Consider the following 27,441-nt stretch of genomic DNA (forward strand, 5'->3'; position numbering starts at 1 on the left):
CATTTAAGGTTCTCGACCTCTCGCGAAAGACAGTTTGGTGACCTGAACTCATCTGTGTCGAGCAAGGACACATTCAGAGGCGAGTCGGACGAGATTAGAAGCTCCTGGGCCGGAACACTTTGTTCTGTGAGATGCACAACTGTGGATTAAACATGTACCAACGTGCACACCAGCCTCACTCTTTCCCCCTGCGTGTTGACATCACTGGTCCACTACAGCTCCGCCTCCGCACACTGATGCTGATCCCCCTCCACAACCCCACCCCCAACCCCACCTCCTGCATCAGCACCATTTCTGAGAGAGAGAGAGAGAGAGAGAGAGAGAGAGAGAGAGAGACTACCCAGCCCCAGCAGAGCGTACAGGCGTCAGACGGCCGCCAGATCATCCCGGTTACGCACCGTGTTCAGAGGCCTCGTCGACGGCTTTTGCAGCGCCAGAAAAACCAGCTGAAGGAGAAGTCACCCCCGCCGGGCACACGGCCACAGCCACCGTCAGTGATGGAGAGCCTGCTGGATAATCCAATGAAAGCCGTTCTTTACCTGAAGGAGCTCACCACCATCGTCCAGAACCAGCAGAGCCTGATCCAGACGCAGCGCCAGCGCATCGACGAGCTCGAGCGAAAGGTGGAGGACCTGATCGGGGAGAACCGACAGCTGCGGGACCCCCACCAGTACGTCCAGCAGCCCGCTCCGCCGCCGCCACACACTCACCACCACCACCCCCACCACCACCACCACCCGACTCACCGCAGCGCCAGTCCCCAGGCGCCGGCCCACCTCCATCAGCACCCGGGGAGCAACAAAGCCGCGGCTCACCTCGGCCAGCAGGCGCAGCAGCAGCAGCAGCAGCATCAGGCGCAGCAGCAGCAGCAGCAGCCTCCTCCTCCACCTCAGCAGCAGCATCAGCATCAACAGCAGCAGCAGCAGATTCCCGGTCTATCGGCCCAGCCTCAGCAGCAGCAGCAGCAGCACCACCACCAGACCCCTCCTGCTCCGTCCTCCCACCACCCGCAGCAGCTGCAGCTCGTCCCCACCTCGCCGCAGTCGCCCAAAGCGAGCCAAGCGAGCCCGGACTCCGCCGAGGAGGACAAGAGGAGCCCCTGCTGCAAGTCTCTGGTCCCGCAGACTCCCACCGCGCTGTGCCGCTCGGTGGGGTTGGCCAGGAAAGCGGAGTAAGTAGCTCCAAAACAATCTCCACCTTCACCGGAAAATCATGAATCAGAAACACACAAATGTTCCTCCAGCGCGTCCTTTCTTGATAAAATTGCTGGGAAAAAAGTGCTCAGTTTGTTTTTTTTTTCCCCTCACATGCCACCGGCTCCATCTTCCACAGAGTTGCGTTCACTGACCCTAATAAGATGCATATTTTCGCTGTGTACTTTTTTTGTTTTTCTCCTCTTCTGTCTAATTATAGCAAATGTGTTTGGATAGAAAACAATGTGACACCCTCGGGGGTGGGGGGGGGGGGGGGCTGTCAGATGTGATGCCATGACCTGCTGCCACCCGAGCTGACACTTCATTTTTTAATTATGAAACACCACAATCCAGGTTTAAAAAGGGGGTTGGTGTAAATGGTAAGAACCATGATTCGCCTTTGATTAACTCCACATCCTCCTGACAAGCCGGGGCTTAATTTTCTGACAGGTAATTCAGGCTCCCCCTGTATTTTCACATTATTCACTGGGTTGTTGCCCGGTTAAATCAATGACATGCTTAATGGATATTGATTTCTGGGGAGGGTGGGTGCCAGGCCGGCGTTTCCAACGCTGGTGGTTTATTAATTCTGCACCAAGGTAGACTGTCTAAACACTTGGGATGAAGAGGGTTTGTGGGAACAGAGGCCTTGGTTAAACGATGCACTCGATAAAAGAGTTTTTCTTTTTTTAAAGGCTTGGCTGAGGAAGCGTTTTCACAGGTGCCAGGAGAGCGTGGTGACAATTTTAGACACGCTTTTCTTCCAAAACTAAGCAAAACACCCAACTCCTAAAGCCGCATCACAGACTTGTCAGCACTTCTGTATAAAAATAAACACCTACGATTGAAAAGGGTTCGACTGCAGAGAACTGTAACAGCTTGTTCCTCATTAAGGCACAAGCTGAAAGACGTTCCGCCGAGAGGAACGTATCAGGGGGGAATTAAAGGACAGACAGAGAGGTATTATGGGTATAAACACACTCTTAAAGCCTTTGACAGAGTCACTAATGAGCCCTGATAAGTTTGAGTCGACTTTTCGGGGAGATGTGTCGTGAGTCGGTGGTGTTTAAACAGAGTTAGGACCGTTTTTTTAACGCAAAAAGAAATGTAGCACTGAGAGGATTCGTGGACTGAAGGATTGAAAGTGTGTAATCAGAAACTATTTTCTTAAAAGAGCCACTTTTTGAGCAGAAACATCAGATGATCCCGAGTTCTAGTTCCTCAATTTTGCTTATTTTCTTCATCTTATGTGACACTGACAAACAGTTTTGAGGTTCAGGGCTGTTGAATGGACACAACAAGCTAACTGAAGACAGGAACTTGGATTATTACAGCATTTTTTAGGCCAAACGATTAATCCATTACTTGAGAAAGTGATTGATACTGTCGGCAGTATAGAGAATATACGGGTAGATAGAAGAACCATTTCTCAAACATCAGAGTTTCGCTTTATAATTGTGATGTAAGCATTCACGTATATCTACGGATGTTCCTAAAATTAAACTTATAAAAAGGTTTAAAGAAATGTCCTTAGTGAGCCTCCTTACTGAATTTAATCACCATTAACTTTTAAAATTGACTACAGTCATATTTTATTGTCTTCAGAGTAGATATAATGGCTTTATTTGTTTGTTTTTTTACACCGATTGAAAGAAAAAAGACCCTTAAACGTCAAAGTGAAATCATATCTACATTGGTCTGAACTAACACATTTGAAATACTTGATACTTTGGCTGGAAAAAACTAAACTCTTCCAGGGAGTTGCGGCGTATTAGCAGACTGCATCAGGTTGTTCTCCACGATTGCACTCTGCTGCATTCATTTACACACAAAGAACCTGCCACACACAAGCATCCACGGCATCAGTTTCAAAAACCTCACGCTACATCCGCTCTGATTCAACGACGTAGAACGATGTAAACAAGAAATCTACTTCTTGTCTGCGCCGTCCTGAGCACTGACTCCTCTTTGCCTCGCCAGGACCGTATCAAGGTCACATGAATTTGCCTCAGCCGGAAACGCACACATGCATACGGTGACACACACACATACACACACACGACGCAGCGCACTGAGCCCCATCTGTTCCACTCGGCTGCATCTGCATTGTGTTTGTTAATCCAGATTGATTTATGGTGCCATTAAGACATAATTCCTAAAGAGCACAGGTCAGGAAATCGTATACGTGGAAGCTAACTGTTTGGATGGAGATTCACACGGACAGGCAAACACATGCAATACCCAGAAAGATATGAGCTGTTGAGGGGGGATTCAATACGTGGGCTCATTCGTGATTTACCAACCGTGCAGCGCTGACAGTTTTGCAAAGTGATGAGAGAGAGGAGGACAACTGGAGGGAGAGGACACACTGTACACCATGTTATCCTTGATGTAAAAGCAGTGGTACATGAAAGGCAGGAGACGCGAAGACGCCTTGTATTTTTCACTTGTAACGTTGATCGTGGCTGGACAAGATGGTGTAGCGCCGCGCTGTCAGAGAAGCGATGCGTTTCCATTAGCGGGTGGATGACAGGGGAAGTGTCCGAAACGTACTAATGAGCGTTGTGTGCTTTTGTGTCTGCATATTTATCCACTGTACTTCAAACCAGTCGTGATACTTTATGATTGAATTCACGGGCGCGACTTGTACTCACTCCCGTTACCAAACCAGTCTTCAAGGGTTGGCGCCCGTATGCTACAGCTATTATGCTAATAATTGATGCAGCATCACAGTCGGTCACTATTGAAGGAATGTTTGACTACTAGCTTTCTTTAACCCACACTTAAATGAGAAGATAAATGCTACAACCTTACGTCTGTGTTACAGTAAATACGAAGCTACAGCTAGCAGCCGGCTAACTTTGCTAAATCCAGACAGAAACCAAGTAAGAAGTTTTGTACAAAGAAAATTTGTTTGTACAGTAACGTTCTAATGGGTTAATTAGTGAACTTTAGAGGCTTTGATAGGTAGATTTTATTGCCTGTGGTTAGAACGGAGCTAGCTCTTCCCCTTTTCCAGCTAAGATGGCCTTGCAGCTATTCATATTAACGCTAGCAGCCAGGTTACTACCGTAGGACAACCTTAAGAAGTGGCATGAATAAGTCGTAACAAACCAAGTAAGTTTGCAGGGTTAATTATGACGTATTCAGTACAAGTTCTGTTTGTTTTTGTATGTATTAAACAAGTAAATAGCCAACTTTAGAGGTAGATTTTGTTACCTGTGGACAGAGCCAATCAAGATGTTTCACCATTTCCAGCTAAGCTAACCTAGCAGCTCCTTCATACTTTTTTTTTCTTTTCTTTTTTTTTGGCTCCTTCATACTTAGCTCACGTGAAATTGGTATTGATCTCATCCAACTCTCAGCAACAGGGCATTATTTCCCAAATGGTTTCTTCAGACTGAGATAATGTGATCATACCGCTGCCCTCTACTTTCGAGAAATCGGACAACCTGAAGAAATGGCCTCAATTAGTAGAAACTATGTTAGCTTAGCGTTAGCTGAGCGATGCAGCACTTAGACCTCTACTTGGATACAGATAAGTATCTGTTCCCTGTCCTTTTGATAAAATATGCCTGACTTGATTTCTATGGAAACAACGATAAGCTTCAGAACTTTTCAGATTGGTCAGCCTTTTCCCTTTCGTTACAACAGAATTAGCTTAACGTGCTACTGGCCGTTATCCGAGGCCACCTCTTCAGGTCGTCCTTCCATCATTTGATATTGACGGGCAGAGGTATAATCCTGTCTGTTATCCAGTTTAAGGTTTGACAGGCTGTGTTACCACATCATTTATTTCCCCTAAAATCTCTTTAAGAAAAGGGATGACAGGCCTGTAGCACACTGCTAGCTCTCGCAAGAAAATAACTGTCCATAATCCGTGCAAGATCAGAGGGCTAGGAATAATATCGCGGATAGGTTCTTGTGTTTTATTGGTGAAGTGAGCAAAACAAGGAAGCGAGTAAACAATTAATCTCCTTAATACTGGGATGTACTGGATTTCCAACATAACCATCATTCCCCCGGCTCATCTATGTATTTACATGATTGAAAGGAGGCAGAGAATCCATTTGCAGAGCTTTTAAATGAAAAATTAAATGCTCGCTCGCTTGCTCACATCACGCATTCCGCGCCTCTTCCAGTGGCATAATTTGAAGAATGCAAATCGAGGCAGCCTTCAGCGTTTTCGAAACAGTAAATTGTGGTTAAAAAAAAAAGTTGCTTCTCTGGTACACGAGCTCAAACTTCTCAGACGGGAGAGAGTGTTGCAGTTGTGTTGCTCAGTCTGAGGAGGATTCTTCGGGGGGGCTCGTGTGATGAGAGGGAAGCCTTCAGCAATCCCGTCTACTCGTCTTTTCTTCCTCCGCTCTCTGTCAACTGCGCCTCCCACTCTCGGCTTCCATTGTTCGGATTCTCATTTTCTCTCGATCGTTGGTGCTAAATGATACCTTTGTACCCCCCCTACCTCATTATTGCCTCTCTCTCCTTGACTTACCTCGTCTCTGCTCTCCTTCCTCTAAACGCATTTCTTCTTCCTCTTCCTCTTCTTCTCTGCCGCCATCCCCTCCCCACCTCTGTATTCTCCTTCCCCCGTAATCAGCAGCCGATGCCTCAGTAGCCGACCGCAGTCTCCACCAGTACTCAGTCACATTCTTTTCCCCCCGTCAGGCTATCCCACCACTTAACCCACCTCCAACGTCCACCCTATCCTTTGGTTCTCTGGGCTACAAAGTAGTGTGTTAAAACAAGCAGGTGTTCAGGCGGGAGTCGAGTAGAGTGACAACAGGACTGGGCGAGGGGGCGGTGGGGAGCATGGAGGACTCGTGCATGTCAATCCTATTGCCCGAGGTGGAACTCCCAGGGTTCTCATATAGCTCCAGGTGGTTCTCTGCTGCCTCCCACACACTCCCACCGCAGATATATTAAGCTCTCGCTCTCACACACAAACCTCCCAACATGCCACATGCCACCTGGCAGCATGTTGTTTCCGCATTTGGCTGTGACTCTCCCCTGCGCCCGCCATGCCCTGGTTTTCATCCCGTTGGCCTCGTGTCAGCCGAAGCGCCACCGACTGTGTGCCATCTCATATGCCACCTCCCCGGTCTCTTTCGGGGACAAACTGGGATGTACAGATAGCGCTTAGAGAAGGGGAGTTCAGCACACACAGGAGCTCTCACACATACATATATTACGGAGTGACCCTGCTGAGCGCCTGCTGGATGCTGCTGTCTCTCCTTGTTCTTATGCTCTTAGATCAAGGAGCCACGAGCGTTCGCCCGCACAGGCTCAACCAGCTAAGCTAACCCCTCGGTGCCACTCAAGCCTTATTCTCCAGGTGATACATCCTCATCTTGAAGTCAAACTACCTTTTATCTCAGTATAAATCTCTTTACACACAGTTTGTGTCTCATCTCTTACGAAAAGTCAACTTTGGTTTGTTTAACCATGACAGCCATCGTTTCTAACCTTACCCCATCAGTTATTTTAACAAATTAAATCATGTTTCTCTATCCTAACCAATAGGTTGGCTCAACTTAACCAGGTATTAAAACCAAAACTAGCTAATTTTGTTGTTGGACATCCTGCCAAGTTATATTTACTGTTTGATGACTGTACACAAAGCTATTGACTTTAATTCTTGCTAGCATCACGTTAGCTTTAAGGCTACTGACTGAGCCAAATGGTTCAGTGAGCTAATGGACTAGTTTATCACTAGCTGGAAAGTCATGTCTATGGTTACTTCTATTTACTGGAGCAATGAACATGACACAAGAACCTTATGGGTTTGTAATGATTGCTCCAGGTATTAGTCAAACCCTCAGGTGTTGGTAAGAGAGTTATTGCATGTGAAAGCCTTTATATTTTGGGTTAGGGTTAGGAAATCTGTCTGCTAATGGAAATTAAGCTAATGAGAGTCACAAGAGTGAAAAAGTTGCCACGAAAAGTTGAGGGCCAGAAAACCAAAACATTGAGCTGAAAGATGCTAAAACACGCAAAAATATATATATAAAGATAGTGGTTTGCACAGCTGTAACTATAGTTTCAAGGCCACTGATATTTTACATGTCAAACAAGGCTTTACATGTGGTGGAACATGTTTCAGTGGCATGAAAACAGAAACAATCAGTGTAGCTCAGTAGCAATAATGGTTTCCTGTCTCTGCAGCCTGAAGGAAAAGTGTCACCACTGCTTCTCTGCATATTTGTCTCTGAAAACAGTCGGGTGGATTAAGAGAGGAGAATGAGAACGGGTGGATGATGATTGCAAGGAGTTAAAATGGACATATCAGCTCCCACTATATTCTCTTGCTCTCTCTCTGACCTCCTTTCATTCCCTTCCTGCCACCATTAGTGGAGAGTTGGAACCTCCTCCCCGCTCTTCACTTCGCTTCCCCTCCCCTCGGTCTGAATGGGAGTCACGTCTGCTCAGTTATGACAGGATGGCTCGGCTCGGCTGCTGCTGGAATCCAAATCATGAATATCACATTTGGTGCGTAGTGCTTTTAAATTGCTTCATTTCTCGGAGGACGTAGCTGCCGGGTGATTCCTGACTCCCTCGTAGAATATTAGCTGTTTTCATGCGCAAGTTGAGCAAAGACAGTCCCAGTTGTCAGTAATCCAGCTGTGTGTGTGTGTGTTCATGTGTGTGTGCATGTGTGTGTGTTCAGGATTGTGTTTGGTCTTAAAAGGACAAGAGAGGCACTGTTGTAGGGGGATATATGGGATCGTTTTCTGTCTTTTTTTATTTATGTGGTGGGTTTATGGTAATCAAGGACATAACTTGCTCAGCTCTGGGTTTTTGTGCACCTCTAAGGCATTGGTGGGATCCAATTTAGTCACCGTGCACCCATTGCTCGGAACACAGTATAAATAAATGAGTTTGAACGACACAGTTTGTTTGCAAATGGTTTAAACTTCCAGTAACCTGAGTGTGTATTTCGAAGGACTTTGGCCAGAAGAACAGGAAGACAATTTAGGATTATGCCCACAGAATTGATTAAAGATGCAATATGTAAGAATTGAGCAGCGGATGTCATACTCAAAACAAATAGGGGTCACCAGAGTAACAGCCATGTGCTGCTAACTGTGGCTGCTGTTAGCTAGTTAGCTTGGTTGGCTGTGCATCTAGTGGTCCCTTCCGCGTCTCTCTCGGTTGCCCATACAATCCTGTAGTTGATTTGTTTAAGTTGTTTAATGCCGCTGGACTGTCTTTGAGAAGGACTAAGGTTGATTTTACAGCGACAGTCCAAAGGATGAGACTTCTCTCAGTGACTCCACTCCACTAACAGATAGCAACAGTAGCTAACTTAAGAAGTCTTACGTAAACAAACAAATGGCTTCTGGAACAACGCGAGACAATCTCTTAATCGAAAGTCACAAATGATGTTGTTATATTCTGAACAGATCCTTGACCTACATCCTTATGAATCCCTTGCAAACACTATCTCTTTTACAGTCTTCATGCATAAATAAAAAGACAATAACAAAATCGTCTTTCCGTGGAGTGTCACTTCCAGCCAGCAGCTCATGATTGATGGTATCTTTTGGCTGCCTTGCTCAAAACCAGATGGGAAGATTATGGAGCACGTGGCGAAAAGGTAAATACTGTCGCGACAAACACAGAATGACGGACAGGCTAAATAATTAGACAGATTAAAGAATAGGACAGAGGACTAAATAATTTAATACTGATTAGCCCCACAGGGCTGACGAGTCCAAATGTTGCCCCACTTTCCTCATAACTTGGCTAAAATGCAAAGCAGTTTCTTTTCCGTGTCCTCTGCCTCTTTGATGCCCGCTCAATCAAAGTGACGAAGTTTGGCCCGACCGTGATTTCTTTCCTTTCAAACATGGCTCCCGACTGGCAGTCCTCCGTCACTTAGGCAGCGTGCCCGTCTCACTGAGAGACAGACGAGTCATCCTCGCCCTTGACACTTCCAGATGCCTTCGGATGACATCATCTTTTATATGTAAATACCGCGCTCCCACATTACGGCTGTGCGTTCAATTTGAATATGTTTTTTTTGTTGTTGTTGTTGCTGTTAGTCATTTCACGCTATCTGCCTGGTGAGTCGCCTCCTTCATGGTTGGAGGTAAATTATTCACACATAGGACTGATGCATTTCGATTCTTCCTCATGCAAATGAACAGTACGCCTAATGAGCAATCAAGAGTGAGTGTGTGTGTATGACATTAGTATGCAGTGGCCATATTTCAGAGTTGGGGCTGCAAATGGGAGAGACATCAGCGTTGTCATCTGGCATCACTCAATCTGACGGCGTAATATAAGCAGACAATTTGATTCGAACTAATCAAAACTCTCTGCAGATCATAGTTTTATCATTATTACCAAGAAGCCGGCCACTTTGTCGGCTGCTCACCAGCAATACAGTTTAATAACGGCACAGCTTTTCATTGTGGAAGGAAGAAAACGGTGATAGTATGTGGAGGTGATAAGTGTAGCACTTGATGATACACCCTCATATCACACTCTCCTCGTGGATCTGTAATGTATCGCAGCCAGTTTAATATCTCAACACATAATGTGCTATTAGCTGGCAGTTAGTGGATGCTAACGTATGTTGTGTTGCAATTAAACAAACGTGTTGACCATAGACTAACACCAACAGATGTCTTAAAACAAGGCACTATTTAAATGTGTGCTGCTCCAGTGTTTGTCCTTATAGGATGGGGGAGGATGTCTCAAGGGCAGATGATGCGGTGGCTCGACTCTCAATGGTCTGTATAAGCTAATGACCTCTGTAGCTGAGGGAAAAGGGATCTTTGAGAGAAGGAACCATGTGCAGTTGTGGGAAAAAAAAAGTCCACCCATCTGTCGCAGAGATTTCACCTCCTGAGAGCTTAGCCCTGAAAATCCCTCACCAGACAATCCTAATTGTTTTGGACAATGTGTACCAGTGTGCATTTGTGTGTATGTGTGTGTGTGTGCATTTGTGTCCGACAATGGTTAAATTTTAGCCTTGTGTTAGTGGCTGCAACATTTTGAGATAGTATTTTTCTCTGTATTTTTTGATCACTTCGGGTAAGACTGATTTGACAATGTTTTGAAATAAGCGCTTGATGTCAGAAAACTTCACTTTATAGCTGCTTGAGCTAACAACAACATCGTGACTTCACAGACTGGAGCTTAGTTGCGTCACAGAATGACACCACACTTTGGCTGCGTGAGCTAGCTTAAATGTGAGCTTTAGAGATGGACAGGACACAATTTAGCTGCTTAGTGTGACAAAACGTTAGCTACAAAGAATGAAAGAACAAACTGCTTCACAGCCTCAAATCTGCAATTAGGCATCTTGAGCTAACTTAAATGTTGGCTTTACAGACTGACTTTAGCTGTTTAGCTTTTCACAGATGGGACAAACTACTTCACAGCCCTGAATATGCACTTTAGCAATTTGAGCTCACTTAAATGTTAGTTTTACAGACAGGACTACAATTTAGCGGCTTGAAATAATATTAATGTTAGCTTCACAGACAGACGGAACAAACTGTACAAGCTAACGTCAACGTTAGCTCCACAGAGTGAAAGGAAAAGACTCCTTCACAGCACAATATCCTGGAGGATGCTTGACAGTTTAGCTTGGATTCAGACACATCTGTCCATCAGGTGTCCGTTATTTACATCAAACAACAGCCAGGCTACCTGCTTTTTTATGTAAGTTATAAAAAGACAACGCTATTGGGCTTTTATGAACAGGGATCTATTTCCGTTTTGATATAAAAATATATAGTTGTTCATCCCTAACTCGTGTAACAACAACAAGGCTTATGTATAATTTAAAGTTTAAGGTTAACATATTGCTTTTCATCTGCAATGTTGGTTTGTATTGCTTTACCTGAGTATTATTGGGGTTCAGTTGTTGGCCGTTGCTCTCTATCAAACCTAATCTCCATGTGCGCTGTTACATCGTATACTCCAACAAACACACCCGTGCACAGGCACACTCTTGCCCTTGGGAAATGTCAAGTATGGTTAACTTTACGACCCAGAGTAATGTTCAAAGCCATCCACCTCAGGCCGCGAGGCATCGGAGAGCTGATCGGAACAGGCACGGCATGTCCAATTGACTTTCCTGGTCATTTCAGCACATCATACAAAAGCCTCAACCGAGGATCAACTGTGATTTTATTGTAGTAACAGGGGATGCATCCATTTGGCCGCTAATTTACACCCACAGCTGATCATTTATTTTCCATTTTTCACACCTGTGGACACACCAATCCAATTACTTGTCCTTCCTTTGTTGCTAAAAATTCTTACTCATGTGTGCTCACCTGTCGTTATACCATAGGGGAGGCTTTGTTACCTTGCATTAAATGCCTGGTTGAGGGCACCATCTGCAAAATGCGTTTGGGTTTTCCACATAGTAGATTGTCTTCGCATTCAGATAACCATAAAAAGCATCTTGGGTGGTTACATCATCAACGCCCCGTCTGTCAACCCCTACCAGGATTACATCATCAGGTACACAGTGCCAGGGGGAGGAGCTAATGGCTCTGGCAGTGATGTCATCAGAGATTTCACCCTGGGAAGAGGCAACATGGGCAAGACATGAACACTGGATGAGTCATACGTGTGGGAAGTGAAGTAAAGAAGTTACTGTATGTGGATGATGTGGTGAAAATAAGCTTTTTCGTTTCCTGTCATGACGAATCCCACATCGTCCGCCCACATGTCTTCCTTGTTCTTTTACTTGTCACGCACAATTTTTCCAGAACCCGTCACAGGCGCTCAGGTTCCGTCTCCTTTAAACGGGCAAATGAAAAATAGTGTAACTCGGAATGTAAAGCTGCTATCGCTGATCTGGTTGATGGGATTCTCCTCATCAGTCCGAGCCCCGGCTGATGTATGACAACCCTGTCAGTTTGATAGCTGTCAAGCGTCAGCGTGAAGCGTGGAAAATATCTGTAAAAACTTGACCCACTGCCAAGTCTTCGGCAGATGGCCCTGCGGCAGCACAGCGTAGCGTGATGCTCGATATGAGCTGATAAAACCGCTCAATAGTGGAGGCACCAGCTGGAAATCAGATGAAAACAGTAGGAAAAACTTCTGCTTTCATGGGAAAATGCACGACTTGATTTTTTTTCTGAGATTCATCCATTTCTGGTGTTCCCTTGAAGACGATGGCAACACATTTCCATCTCGTAAAAAATGTCTGTGAGACTAACGCACAAGAGCTTGACATATATACATTTTCTAACCCTGCATCCTCGACTTGTCTGATAAATTCTGCCATCAAGTCCCAGTGGGCTCGAGAGTGTCGAGTTAAAGACCTCCAGCCATTCGGAGATTCACAAACTTAACTTTTGCACCATTTTTCTCCCTAGTAAAATTTTTGTGGCTTTATATTTCACCTCCAGTCAAAGGCAGAATCATAATCAGCACACATTGTGGAAGTTGGCATCAGCATTTCCACCGATTCAGAGACAGAAACTGTCTCTGTACGGCATTTATTCAGCTCGACACTGCGTTCATGCTAACCTCTTTTTCGTTGCGGCGTATCTGTCCCGCTCACATCACATTTTTTAAATTTTTAACTCTTTGGTTCTATTTCTTTCAGACAAAAGACCATCACCACAGTCATAATTCTGCAACCATTTGCTTAAAGAACAACATATTCTCACAAAGTTGTCCAGTAGAGATGAATCAGGCTCAGTGTCTTCAGCTGACATAGATCTCTCAGTCCTGTTCCTCCCCCTTCGGTCTTCTCTGCTTGTTTTCCTCCTTCGTCAAAGAAATTCTCTTTTAAGTCGTATTGAAGGAGAGATCAACGGTTGGGACTTGAGTGGAAAAAGAGCGTAAAAATGTTAAAGCCTAGAAAGAACTTCCTTTGATTTCCAGGAGATGATATCAAAACTTGACATTTACGTTTGATATTTGAGATATTTTAGTGTCTCCACAGAACTCGTATCACTGCTGAAAATATAAAAAAAAAAAATCAGCGACACGCTGTTGATAGCTCAGTTGCCACCAGCTTAAATGTGATAGCCTTAACTGTGATGCCCAAAAGGTGTTCAGACAGACGTGACGCAGCAGTGAAACGGTTTCATATGTGCCTTCGGGTGCCTCGGGGGAATCAAGTAGGCCACCGAGAGACGAGGAAAGTGTAAATACAGCTCGAATGATGCAGCTTTCCTGGCACTGCCAACGTCAGGAGTTTTTCTTTTTTTTTTTTCTTAAAGGATTGAATACAAGGACAAAATGTTTTTCCTTCCTCCATTGTTTACTTCCCTCTTGGGGAAGAAGTGGTCCTGCTCTCTCGTCCGTCTCCAGCTCTCTCGGTTTCGCTTGCAGAAGGCGAGCTAAGCCGCTTGGGATGGCCCGTGCTGACGTAGACCTTTCAAGGAAGCTTTTTTTAATTCACTGTGTGTGTGTGTGTGTGTGTGTGTGTGTGTGTGTGAAGGAACTGATACAGGCTTTCAGGACCGAATTCTGAGGTGTGTGGCTGCAATGCTCATATACGTTTTAGTTAATAATCCACTGCACAGTCACGTTTGATGCGTCATTTTAACCTCATGTCGACAAGCACACAGCGCCGGGAAGCTGTGGGTATGCATTTAAATTTGATTCCTCCCAGAAAGCTTAACACACTTTCAGCCTGTAAAACACAGTGATAAACTAGCACTTACAGCGACAGCCAATTTGCCAAATGGAAGTGAAGTATTACAGAAACATTCAAGTGTCTTTTTTTGATTTAACATTATCAGAGTGCTTGTAGTAATACCGCCATGAGAGGAGCCGGCTTGTGGAATGCATACAGTATATGAGCAGTCCTAAGGATTGTGATGATGTCTTTGCTGATGTGGCTCATCTTGTTCTCCGTCTTTAAAACCTTTTTCTAGGCGTGAAATATGCGCGACCGGCTGAGTTTGAATACGTTACTTTGCAGAGGATGTGTAGTATTTTTAACCCACCTTACTATCAGTATATCAATGTGACACTCACCCTAACCCTCTAGCTTCAGTCTTGCATGTGAAGGGCTCTGCAGCAAGTTAGCAATAATGAGTAACATGTCCAGTTAGACTCGGAAAGTATAACTTAAGGACAAAAAGTTCACATTTTATGACATATTGTGACTTTTGTACTGTTGTTAATGCTATGACGTGGTTGCGTTTTGGTTAGGTTTAGGCCCCAGAGGTACATGGCTAGGTTTAATCTCCTAAACTACACAGTTAGGTTTAGGCACAAAAACTACTTGGTTAAGTTGAGGCACCAAAACTACTTTGTTATGTTTAAGCCCCAGAGGTAGTTGGTTAGCTTTAATCTCCTAAATTCATAAGTTTAGCAAAGAACAATACTTGGTAAGGCTAAAACAAGAAAATGTTTGGCTAGATTTAGGCTGCAAAACTACTTGGTTAGATTCAGAAAGCGATCATACTTTGGCTTAAAATGAGTGCATTCAGTCCCGTAACGCACATGTTTTGCAAGTGACTCACCTCACGTCAGGTAAATGATTTAAGTACATCATTTATGGACTGTCACTCGCGGAGCTTAAGTTATGTACATACGTTAACTTATCCATGTAACATACCTCAAGATATTTAGGCCACCGACTGGATGGGAACCCTGGTCTTGAGGGGGAAAGTCTGATATGACCCATCCAACCCACCCCTTCTGCACTAGATGGACACCTCCAGAAGTGGTTACCAATGGTATTAAACATGATAGCATAAGCCAAATGCTGTATTTGAAGTGTTTGAAGTGATGACCCATCCAACCCACCCCTTCTGCACTAGATGGACACCTCCAGAAGTGGTTACCAATGGTATTAAACATGATAGCATAAGCCAAATGCTGTATTTGAAGTGTTTGAAGTGAGAGCGGGCTGTTAAAATATAGGTTTTTCTCTTACTTTGACTTTGACCTTGACTCTGAAATTCATTCATTCTAAACAGCTGCATCAAAACAAACATGGAAATGAAATAATGGCAGCAAACACACACAATAAAACCCTTTCTTTAAAGCGAGCAGCGACGCCTCAGCCGCACCGCTGTTGTTAATATGTTTGCTTCCTCCAAGGTCGACTGTGTTTGTATTTACCAGGTTTGGCCTTCAGTGGCAGCATCTAATACTAAGTATGATTCTATTTCAATGAGCGAACATGTTCACAGCCATTTTTCCCCCCCCGACCGCCGAGGAAATGGTCTGTGAAAACTAATCCATCAATTACTGCGAGCTTTGATCCCCTCCCCCCTCTTCCTCTCTCTCTCTCTCTCTCTCTCTCTCTGTCCCATGCTTGAAATTGTATCACTCCGCTGTGCACAGGGTCTTTTTTTTTCCGTCTTGAGCCGAGTTGAATCAGCCGGAGAGCTATTGACACAGTGGAGCTGAATTCGACGCGAGGGGGGGGGGGGGGCGCGATCGACAAACACATTAGACGCGAGAAGTTAAAACAAAATACAATGAAACCCATGGTGTGAAGATTACACTCCTCCTCAAACAGACCCAGTGTGTGGAAGAGCTTATAAAAGCTTATAGATTTTTTTTTTTTTATAGGTGGCATTATGGGAGTTTAGACCGTGAGGGGAGCTGAGTCAGTGGTGTGGAAGATCAGAAAGCAGGTCGTGTGAGTTCAGTTTAATCTTCGGTGCCCACGACGATCGGAAAGAAGCGTGAGCGCTGTTCAAGAGGAAGGTGCACGTTTTTTAAAATCAGATGAGGAGAATTTGCGTTGATGTAGAAGAAATGTGAGCGTGTGTTTGAACACGGGGGAAAGGGGAGATTGTCGTGCAGAGATTAATTAGGTGATCGCAGCTCCGGGTCGTGTTTCTGGCGCGAACAGATGCACGAGAGGTGACTTTTGTGCGGTCGCAGTCGGGTACGTTGCTATCTCCGCAGCACAGCGGTTGCATTTTTAAAAAGGCGCCCTCATAAACCAAAAACTGTTCTAAAATGCTTTTGCAAGCTGTTTTCTGGAGCGGCGGAGATGGAGGTGATAGTAAAAATGAGCAGACTGATGGCAAAAATAATAGGGGGAAAGAAAAAAATGTGAGACGCCAGAGATCAAAGCGGGAAAAAAAGGACAGATGGTGAAGATGAATCTAAAGGAAGGTGCTTTAAAAGATAAAAGGAGTTCATTCTCCACAATGGAGCTACTTCCCTGCGAGGGGATTTTTCTCAAAATGCGGTGAAATCAATCAAATGTAACCACGCTATTTTATTTATGACCCCGTTTTGGAGATGTGTCAGTTGTGGATGCGTCTGCGCATTGCCTGAAAGTGTCTCATCATCGGAGGCATCTAACCCCCCGTGCCACGCTTCACCCCCCTCGCCAATAGCATCCATTGATTGAATTCAAATGAGCCCTCACATTTTCTCCATCACGCAAAAGGACGACTCAGCGGGTCTGGAAGTGCCTGACATTATGGCGTCTTTATTCATACATGCTGCCTGCACTGAAAAGCAGAGGCCGCGTCCGAGTAAAATGCGAGGTAAGCTATAAATGAGTAGAATAAGTACTGACCCTTCTTACAAAGACTTCCGGAAACATCAGGCGACACGTCCGAGAGTGAGTTGAATACAATTTTAAAACATTACCTCATCCATGAACATTTCTGCTACGATCATGGAGAGATAGATTTGCTTTTGCAGTGGTGCTTATTAACAGCAAACGCAGCAACTCCCATGATACCATGCAACTTGTGTCTTTTGTTTTGTTTTGATTGAGAGACTAGCCGCAGAATTGACATCCTGTGCGTTTTAAGAAATATTTTGGCATTTTGGCATTTTGGTACGAAAACGACATGACCACAAAGCTGCAGCTACCACTCTCATAGCTGTGTGCTTAATATGGTGTTAGCCTGTTAGCTTAGCATAAACACTGGATAACTAGAGACATCATCACCATAGGGATGGCAACTTGGTTGCTAAATGAGCGACTTTTAGAGGTGACTGGTTGGTTGATCATGTTACTTCTACGGTAGGTGTATTCTCCTGTTCCCAGACTTTATGCTAAGCTAATGAGATGATTAGTGAAGCTATAGCCCCGTATTTAGTGTACGGCCATTAAAATGGCATCGATCCTCTCATCCCAACTCTTGGCAATGTTACTATTCGAAGAAACTGGTTGTGTGACTCTATAAAAATCCATTACAGCCGAAAGACCATTAATATAGTCCATCATCACGTTTATATTTATGTCATGTCCTGGTAAATCCCTGCTTTCACTCGTGGCACGGTGTTGATTCACAGCCTTTCATATGAGTTGCGTGCTGTGTGCCCGCCGTAAATCACAGCGGTTTCCGATGCGACGCAGCTGATTCTCCCTTCATTACCTCCGATGTTTTTCTTTTTCACACCTTGTCCTGCAGAATACACGCCCGTTATCTGTGCGAACAAGTGGCTCTACAGCCTCCGATGCTCGTGCTAATCTGCGTTCCCCTCAGAGACCGCCTGTGTTCTCGACCTATTAGAAAAACGGCCGCAGCGGAGTCACGGTCGTTAAGGCGATCACAATTAGGAGGAGGCATTAACAATGGGAATTAATTAGCTGTCATGCTCTCCCTGTGCTGTCTGCTATTGTCGCCGTCAAATACCCCCCAACCTCCCTTTTAAGGTCTTTCTCTCTGTTTTCTGACGAGGCTTAAAAAAAACAACACTCTCGCTCCAAACCGACCCTGTGCGTCGTGTGATAAACTATCGCCTTTCACGGCGCAGAGAGAGGACTGAGCAGATTGAAGTGCTGCTGAGGTGAACCGGCAGTCACGCTTGTAAAGGAGGGATATAAGAAGACATACGGGTCTCCTTGTTTTCTCTGCCCTCTCCCAGGGGGATAGGGGAAAGAGAGGAGGGCTTCGGGGCACAAGATAAAGAGGCAACGGAGGGGTGATGAAGGATGGAGGAGGGTGGCTGCTGCTGCTGCTGGGAGTATCAGCCTCGCTTTCTCATCTTTTTACGTCTCACCTCTCGGCTCTCCGTCCTTCTCCCGTGTCCCGTGTCCAGGGAGAGGACATGTGGGGGAAGCGGCTGCTCGTTTTTACCGGCCACGTCTTCTGACAGCAAGAGTAATTGAGCGAATTCCTCTCCTTGCATAACACACTGTGCCCGTAGGACCCCGGAATAGGGGGATGGGGAGTCGTGAAGAGTGATGGAAAATCGGTGTAAAAGGGACAGAAGGAGAGGAGAGAAGTGGGGGGAAGGGAGGATAGTGAGGGGTGAGATGGATGAAGCCTCCGAGTCAAGAGTGTGAGGAACGTGAGCGGCCAGGTTGAAGGAGAGGACGTGCTGATGGAGGGAAGCGAAGGCACTCACGGCGCTCTCACATGCGCATTAAAGTTTGATATCCTTGCTCTCTCCTTGCTGTATTTCAGTATCAGCCTTCACCTGTGACTGTTTATCCACAGTGAAAGAGGAGGACACGATTTTGAAGGAAGACTGTTATCTGTATGTATTTTTTTGTTTGTTTTGAAACGTTGCCATTAGTTTTGCAGTATTTCCGTTAAACGTGCATGAGAACAGTTCTGCTCCACAGTCAGTTACCGGAGGTGGAAAGCTGGAAACGAGTCATACTTCATTAAACACAGCATCATTCTTGATCGTGTAATGAAACTTTGCTTTGGCAGCGTTTTATACCATTGCTTGAAGGGAGGAAAAAAAATAAGAGAACAGGTGAAGATATCACTACAGTCGGCCAACTACTAATTGATTAATCAATCAGCGGGAAACGTGCTGGTTGTATATAGGAAACTGCATGGGGGTGTTTGACTTTGATTTTAAGCTCGCGAATTGATTTGGTTTTCAGTTGCAACTATTTTTCAGCGCTGACGGCTTTACTATCTGGATTTGTAAAGATCAACAGATCACTGTGTTTAAGCCTCAGATCATTGTGTTTGTGTAACCCCTTGGCAAGTTCAAATAAGATTCTAGCGTTCATAAACAAAGACTGCCCTTCACTGATTCAACAATGACAGCACTCGACGGAAATTCAAGTTTGGTTTCTGAATCCTGCCACGAGTGAAACATCTTCCAAGGCAAATCAATAAAGGATCTCTGGTGATAATTATCAGTTCAGTTCAGTTCCTCCCCCACGAGTAAACCCTCTTTCAAAACAATCAATAAAGGATCTTTGAAACACTTTCAAGGTGTCAGAGTAACTTTTGAACCAGTTGTTTGTTACATACTTTGTTTGGACACGTGCCACATGTGCGCCAGATGTTTTGTGCATACAGGTCGGGGTTGGGGAGGCATTTTTCTCTATTTTGTTAACATTCCATCGACAAAACAATGAATCAATAAAACAATAGGGGTTAGTCATTAATCGATGATGAAGATGATCCTTAGTCGGAGAAGTTCTTCAAAACTTTCAAGAATCACAGGCTGCGTTCCAAATCGCACACTTTCTTCTTTTTCTATTTGCTTATACAGCTTTGATATCTTGGAACCCAAAATTTAAAGCAAAAAAGAAAAAGTCTGCAATTTGGAGGCGAGCCAATGAGCCGTCCTCCGTCTATGCTGTCTCTGCGGCACAGTCTATACGACGAATCTCCCGCCACACAAAGGATTGTGGGTCAGTAAAGCCAGAAATGGATGCTGCAAAATTTAAACCACATGCAATCGGACATCCCGCGAAACACAAACTCTCTTTCTGGCACGTTTAACAAGACAGTAGTGTGGTAACAGGGGTGAAGCAGAGCATTTTTTAATTGGGAACCTCAACCTTCCTCTTCCTCTTCCTCTTCCTCTTCCTCTTCCTCTGTCCACAGTGCCGACACATCCACTCTGTGCGAGTCTCTCTCCGTGGTGCTGAAGCACTCAGAGCGAGAGTCTCTCTCTGTCTATCTCCTTGGTGATCAAACACTCGAAACCCTCACATCCTCTGTCTGGTTCCTCTCTTTATGTCATTTTTCAGATCAACTGAACAAAGACGAAAAACATACATCAAAAGCGAAGCGTGTTAAATGTGGCCTTTTCACTTCATCTGCAGCTTTTGTTCCTGTTCTTTTTCCAAAATCCAAGACCACGAGACGCCGTTCCCTCTCTACTTTTAAAGACTACAGACACACGGCACTTCACATTGATATCATCTAGTTAATGGTGACCTTTAGTGTGTCGGCTCCCATGTGAGAGCCTTATTGTACTCTCATGCTAGAACTCCTGAGGGTTTGTGTTCCGAGTCAGATCCGCCGGAACTCTTTTAACGGCTCGAACTCAGCCCGAGGAGTGCCACCTGTACACGAGGAGGTCCGTGCCTCGTAAGATTCCGTCATTAGCATAATCGACACCCATAAAAATTTCCATATAATGTTCCCCGTTCCTGTTCCACACCATTTGTCGGCAGTATTCATTAAGGAAACGTTACCAAACAGTAAAAGAATATGATGACTTTCACACTGCGGAACTTTTAGTCCTGCTTTTGGAAATGAGCAGAGAATAAAGACGAGCGAGCAGTGTCAGTGGTGATGTTTGACATTAAAGTCGGTATTTCTGTCCAAAGGTATCGCACATCTTTACTGAATTCTGATAGAAACGGCATAAGACAGTGCAAAAGAATGCTTCTTTCCATCCATTACCGCTGTGCGATCATTAGGAATCAGCGTCACCAGTTCTTGAGTCGGAAATCCGTCGTACCATTGCAGAAGTAGAGAGTGAAACAGGATTATGTGATTAAAAGAGCGCCTGTCAAACCTGAGACGATGAAAAACAACGTAGAAAAGACAATGGGAATATGACATTTCAGATTGTGTCATACATTGATGTGAGGAAGGCTACATCAGATCCGTGGCGAGCGATTAGGGGACTATTAATCATCAGGATCATTGGAACAAAGGGCGTCTGAAAAATGTGAAACCATCAACCGAGCATAAAAATGTTGCTCTTTCCTTCGACATCTTCTACTGCAGTACTTCAAATGGCAAAATATAGAAAAACGCGGTCGACGGAAACGTCTTAAAGATCATTAAGTGTTCCTTGCTCTGGTGGAGTAACATCATACAGATGCTTGAAACCTCTCACCAACTCACCTAACCTCTCCTCAAAGCCATTTTTTTTTTAAACGTCGAGCATAAATGAGCCTTCGCTGACTTGTTTCCTGACGTGAAGGGCTGTTACATAATGCCTTGAGGTGTTGTTACTGACAGTCTGGCAACCATCAGTGGCAGCTGTGACTGTTTGAGAATGTGAAAGACATCTGGCCCCAGTGTAAGTGGGACTGTTGTGAACCGGGCAACAAAGCTGTCAATGGCTCAAAGTGAGGCAGCCGCTCTCAACCCAACCGACACCGAGCCAGCGTTTTCATGCAAAGGATAATCCACCTATAAATGAACTTTGTAGCAGCGTCGTGTCTGGGTGGAGTGAAGCGATGCGAGAGAGAACCGCTCTGAAAACACGGACTCAGAACACAGGAAGATGCTGTGTTGGGTAAGACAGCCTTCCCTTGATCGATAATCAGAAAAGAGAGTTGTGTCGGGGAGATCACAGAGGAAGGCTGACGAGCGTCCAAGGCGAGAGAGAGTCAAAAAACACAGACGAGGGGTCAAATAGAGAGGGAGGCAAAACAGGGAAAGAGCTACAGCCATGAGGTGTGAGCAGGGTGTTGACTCTGACGGATGAAGTATAACAACGAGACGTAGTTTCGCCCAGGAGGTTAGCAGAATCAGTTGTACGTATTCCTTTCTCTGGAGGGTGACACAAATTCTGGGTTTGGAGGCAGGAATATCAAGGAGGTGTCGATGTAATCATTGCCCTTTATAGATTAAATGCCAGATTACATTTTAACGTCCATTGCCAGCAGTTCTTCTTCACGACAGCTATGATGCTACGGTCTTTAACGTTTAAGTGATAAGATTGTTGAGAAGGAAGACAAAATACGGGTGTGGTTGTGATACAAAGTCAAGATTGAGGTATGAGAAGATCGGTTATGGTCAATCAAAAGGAGTTAATCGCAATTCACGAGCAGAGGGAAACACTTCCGTCGGGCTGACGTTAGCTAGCAAACGAACAAGCAGTTTAATCCATTCTTCACCACTTGAACTTGTTGTTTTTGTGTGTTTTTGAGGGTGTAGGGGAACAAGAAAAAGAGCCGTCCTGAACCTTTGTAGTGTCTCGCTTCAGCTCCATGCACAAACATGTGGAGACGTCCAGAGCTCGACAGCTGCTGTGTGCAGCCTCTGAGCTGTGCTCAACGGTTTGGGGCGAGCGTGGGTTCAGCGAACGGTCAGCTCGGAAGACTAAAAAAAAAAAAAAAAGGAGATACAACCTGACTTTTACCTTTAAGTGCATAATGAAACCGTTTTTTATATATTTACCCTGTTATTCTGTGTCTGCTCTTCTTCACACAGCAACCAGACGGTGCTCCACCAGTTCTGCTGCCCGGCCCCAGAGGCCCCCGAGGGGGAGACCTCCACCGCCTGTGTCCCCAGGTAAGACCACTGCATCCTTGTAACATCTGCACAAATATTTCTTTTTTTCTTTTCTTTTTTTTTTCTTTTTTTACTTATTTATTTACTTTGAACAATTTTATTTTTATTTTCTGTAAAGTTTGATTGCAGCCACGTGCCATGCATCCTGTTTAGTCGTAGCGGTGCTGCAGTAGCTACTTTAGGCAACACAACTACCCCAGCAGTGTTATCTGCATTGAAGTGGTTGTAAATGCTTCGGTTCGATTCGAATTTCCTCCCCCCTCCGTGATGTCAGCGAGCCCCACGAGAGGACTCCTGTGACATCAGCTTGGGTTTTGGGTCGTGTCGAGATTGCGAGACTGAGACAGATGGGGCACGATTTGTCTTTTCAAGAGCGAGTGTTTGTCGGGCTATCGGGATGAATCCGCTCGAACACAAGCACAATATCCAAATCAATCATATCAAGATCCTGTGTCCTGGACAGTCGTCAAGTCCTTGGTGGAGCTTTGAATAATTGGAAAAACATTACACTGAGTTTAGCGAGCAAAGCGGGATGACAGCGCTGTTATCTTTTAATGTCAGATTGGCAAGTCGCGGCGGTCGAGCTGATGCTGCCAGTCGGAAATCCAGCTGTGCACAAACGCTGGTGTGCAACTCGCATAAAAGTTTTTCAAGTCAGCTAATTTAAAAAGCCCTAATGTTAGTCTGATGTGGTAATTTTGCACCCACTGTCCTGGGGAATATGAAAAATACAGCAGCTGATAATTAACGGCTGTAATAACTGTACCTTTTGCGCGACAGCTTTGAGGGAGTTTAATAATTGATATTTAGCGTTGAATAGGCAGTCTACAAAACATAGAATTAGACACGCCTTTGAGCAGAAAATGACAGCACATAAATGTTGTGTCGGCCTCTCGCTTTTATTTACCCAAAGTGCACTCCGGTGCCGGAGTGTCACTGTAATTACGGCATTCATCTGGCCGAGGCGCATCAGTAGCAATTAAGCCATCCGCCCCCACCCGAAAATAAAAATGGTTTGTTTGTTGTGTCGCTGCGCGTTTCTGCAGGGTTGTTTTGCCGCATTGTCTGAGCTTGGCAGAAGAATAGGAGATAAGCAAAGCGCGTTTGCTGATGGCAAATCATAACCCTGGACGTGCGGGACATAATGAGTGCAGGCCGATAAAATCAAACTTTAAACGCCTCTTGTGGATTCGATCAGCCACATGGACAGACCTGAAGGATGGAGGACTAAGTGAGGGGGAGTGGGATTGGATTTGTTTTGTAAGAATTGGCCACCTGTCAACAACTTTAGCTGCCATTAGCTAGTGAGCTCAATTAGCCGTGCAGCTAGCGGTCGTATTAGCTGGGCTAGGAGCTCGGGAGCAGGTCGGCTTTAGACGTAGACGCCTATGACATAACATAAACACTGCTATCTCCTCACATGTTCATGATTTAAGTTTATTTTAGAGGGATTTAAAGCAACTTTCTCACATGCTGCAAAATAAAGCACATTGTCAGACTGACTCAAAACCCAAGTCTCTAACAGTATCCATCGATTAAATACATGTGGCGGTGTGGTGAAAAAACTGGGAGTGACTTTCATAAAAAAATCAAAGCTGGAGGGGAAATTGGAAAAGGTAGACAAAAAAAACAACAGCAACAACAACCGGAATCGATCGGAGTTCAGCAGCTTGAACTTTGCTTGATAGAAGCCGTTAGGTGCTGTTGTGTTGTGTGATTGCTTTGTGCTTAGGGACCATTAGCAAAAAGGCACAAAACAAAGTGTGCAACGGAAGGTCCTCGCTAACTCGTCAACCCCCTTCCCGACACACCCTCCGCTCCTTGCCTCCCCCTCCCCACCATATCGCCGAAGCGAAACCACTTCAAAGGATGACTCTCTGGGGCCGAAACAGAAAGCAGCTTGTGGTTTTGTCTTTTTACTTTCCGTTTTCTTGTCGCGTCTTTTTTCCGAGAGCTGTTATTATGTTGTTGTTGATTTTCTGTACTTCCGCATTGTTGTCAGTGATTCGTTGGTCATTTTTACTCACGTTGGCATCACTGCATCACATCACGGCGAAAAAACACAACTCCACATAAGCACCCCCCCCCACACCCCACGTTCCCCATCGCATCCATCATCCACCCATGTCCACTTCATTCGGGCTTGTCTCTCCACTGTGGTCACGTTAAGTTTGAAAGAGCCATGTATGAATATTACCATGTAAACAAACCAAAAAAAGTGTAATTTATTTTATGCAATGTAAAAAAAATACAAAAAAGAAAATACCATAATGCATTGATGTGTGTACTGTAGGGTCTTTTTTTTTCCCATGCTGGAAACTGGTGAGCCTTCCTTGTTGACACATGTAATGCATCTGTGTTCATGTGAAAAAAAAAAAAAGAAAAAGTTCGTATCATGTTGCATGCTTTGGCTTGGCAGTGATCAGAACATAGCTCCCTGTCTATCTCTGTGCGTGTGTGTGTTAATGTACGTGTGTGTGTGTGTGTGTGTGCCAGTGTGTCACGGCGGCATATGTTAGGCAATTTACACTCGCAAGCCCTGCGCACACACACCAGCAGATCAGCGGGGGAATCCATAATGATAGGTCAGCCAAGAGAGACGGGTGAGTCACATCACCTTATTGAACCCTGTAGGCTGTTTTTTTTTTTCTCTCTCTCTCTCTCGTTATTTACAGGCTTTTAGCAGAGTCACCACATTTCTCAGTCAGCGATGCCGCATATTGTTATTTGAAGGGGCAAATAAGTGCGGAGAGGAGTGCGTCGGTGTCCCAGGAATATTATTACCACGTTGAGTAAAAAAGAAATGTCAATAATGCAGCATAATCCCTTTTTTTATTCCTCCTTTCATTTATCGTTCTTCCTTGTTTGCCCAATATAGTGTAATGTGTTAAACTGCGTTCTGTTTACTTCCTGTCAGCTCCCCCCGTAACGTTATGCCTCAAATCTTATGATAACCTTTACGTTGCTTTTTACCACTAAGCAGGTGACTTCACTTTAATTATTAGCGTTTGCTTTTTGTTTTTGTGTAAAGGGATTCTGAAATCATTTTGACGATCACCTCGTTGTCTTAGAAGAAGCGTTAGCAACGTCGGCTGCTCACTCAGTGTAGCACCAACGTCAGAGCTTAGCTAACATTAGCTCGCTGTGGCTCTTTTTTGCTGTTCACTTCCTGTCAGCTCTACAATCCAACTTAACATTACACCTCCAACCTTTTGATCACCTATGGTCACTTCACTTTTAATAAACAGTAGACGTTAGCTAGTATAGTAGCATAAACATTAGCCCGATCAGACTCAACGCTTACATCTGTTTACTTAAAAACACCTTTAAGTAATAGTATTATTCATCTTTTGTGTTTCTAAACATTTTGAAAATCACTCAGTATCCTACATAAGCATTAGCAATGTTAGCTAGTCACTCAGTGTAGCACCAATGTTATCTTGAATTTTAAAAGCTAAACTAATGTCTTTTCCCATTTTTCCTAACGATCACGTTACAATGCTGTTTTATCTGTTTTCAATCATAGTATTTACCATTTATTTGTATGTAGTGTGTCTGATAATTTTGTTTATCACTCCAGTGTCCTAGATAACCATTAGTGACGTAGCTAGTCACTCAGTGTAGCACCAACGTTGACCTCATGGTCAGAGCTTAGCTTATTTGAGGTCACTGTAGATGATTTCGTACTCCTTGGAAGATCTACGAAGAATTAAAGTGACTTAGGTGATTATCACTCCAACAAACGTATGTATACAAACAAATTGGCAAAAACTGTTCACAAGTTGTACAAAGGTAACTGTGTTTGGTGAAATAACTAACTTAAGGTTGACAAAGCACTGTGAGCACTGAGGTTAGAGGTAAGGTACCGTTATGGTGGAGTTGACAGGAAGTAAACAGTTCATTAAATGGATGTCAAGACAATTAATTATAGAAGTAGAGCCTTAAACTCCCATAATGCTCTGGGAGATGTAAACAGGAAGTAGATTGTTGAGTGTAGGCTACAGCTTGAGTCCCGGTTTCTTTTTGTGTTTTGCCTATAATTATCTACATTTTGGCAACATTAAACATATGCCGAATGAGCAGTTAGCAGTTCCCGTTTGCCATGTGCCCACAGATGTACTGACGCCTACCAGTGTATTACTTTGATATTGAAGTGAACTTAAAAACACGATAATTCTTAGGCAAGCTCTGGTGGTTTTTCTTTTTATGATTTCCAAAAGGATTAATGGCCATTCATGTGCAACGGACATCGGTGATAACAACATCCTCGGAAAGTGTAAGTTGCACTGAATATTCATATTCAATTTTGAATGGCGCTTTCTCATTTAAACTGCTGAGTGTGGGTGCAAATGACCTAAACCTTGCAAATTCTACAAAAGCCTTCCATAAACATAAATATGAGTGGATTTTGTTGCCTTGCATGATTTAGAGCTCCCTTTGCCACCAGAGAAAGCCTGATTAACATATAAAAAGGACAACGCGGCGCCTCTTTGTGCACTGCCTCCACTTCAGGATGTAATGAAGCCTCATTTCAGACACTGAACCTGACGGACAAAGTGCAATCATTGATATTTCATTTGCGCCGCTCCTTCTACTGAGAGTAATTCAAGCCTGCGTGTCAGAGGGGTCAGCTCAGAAAAGGGCAGCGGCGTGAGTTTTCACAAGAACTCATTGTGCTAATTTGAAGCCGCGCTTGTTCTGTCGGCCTTGTATCTGTCTGCAACCTGGGGAGCTTTAGCCGATCGGGTCGGAGTGTGGAAAAAAAAAAAAACAAGGCACGTAATAACACGGTGTATGTGGGATCATTTAAATGAGGAGAAAGTTAGGAAGTTGTGAACTCAAAGGAGAAGGGAGGATTTCACTGTCACATT

General features: G+C 44.5%; 1 protein-coding gene across 2 annotated transcripts in view; it reads left to right on the forward strand.

Moving 5' to 3' along the window:
* Nucleotides 1-300: 300 nt before the first annotated feature.
* The window catches only part of iqsec3a (IQ motif and Sec7 domain ArfGEF 3a), a 107,518-nt gene continuing 80,377 nt past the window's right edge, over nucleotides 301-27,441 (forward strand). For both annotated transcript variants that reach the window (XM_030440735.1, XM_030440736.1), the window contains exons 1-2: nucleotides 301-1,171; nucleotides 22,490-22,570. In XM_030440735.1, coding sequence (XP_030296595.1) covers nucleotides 498-1,171; nucleotides 22,490-22,570 — 755 coding nt within the window. In that variant the 5' untranslated portion in view covers nucleotides 301-497. The remainder of the gene's footprint in view (nucleotides 1,172-22,489; nucleotides 22,571-27,441) is intronic.

Source organism: Sparus aurata, chromosome 14 (assembly GCF_900880675.1).
Source record: "Sparus aurata chromosome 14, fSpaAur1.1, whole genome shotgun sequence".
NCBI classification, from domain to species: domain Eukaryota; kingdom Metazoa; phylum Chordata; class Actinopteri; order Spariformes; family Sparidae; genus Sparus; species Sparus aurata.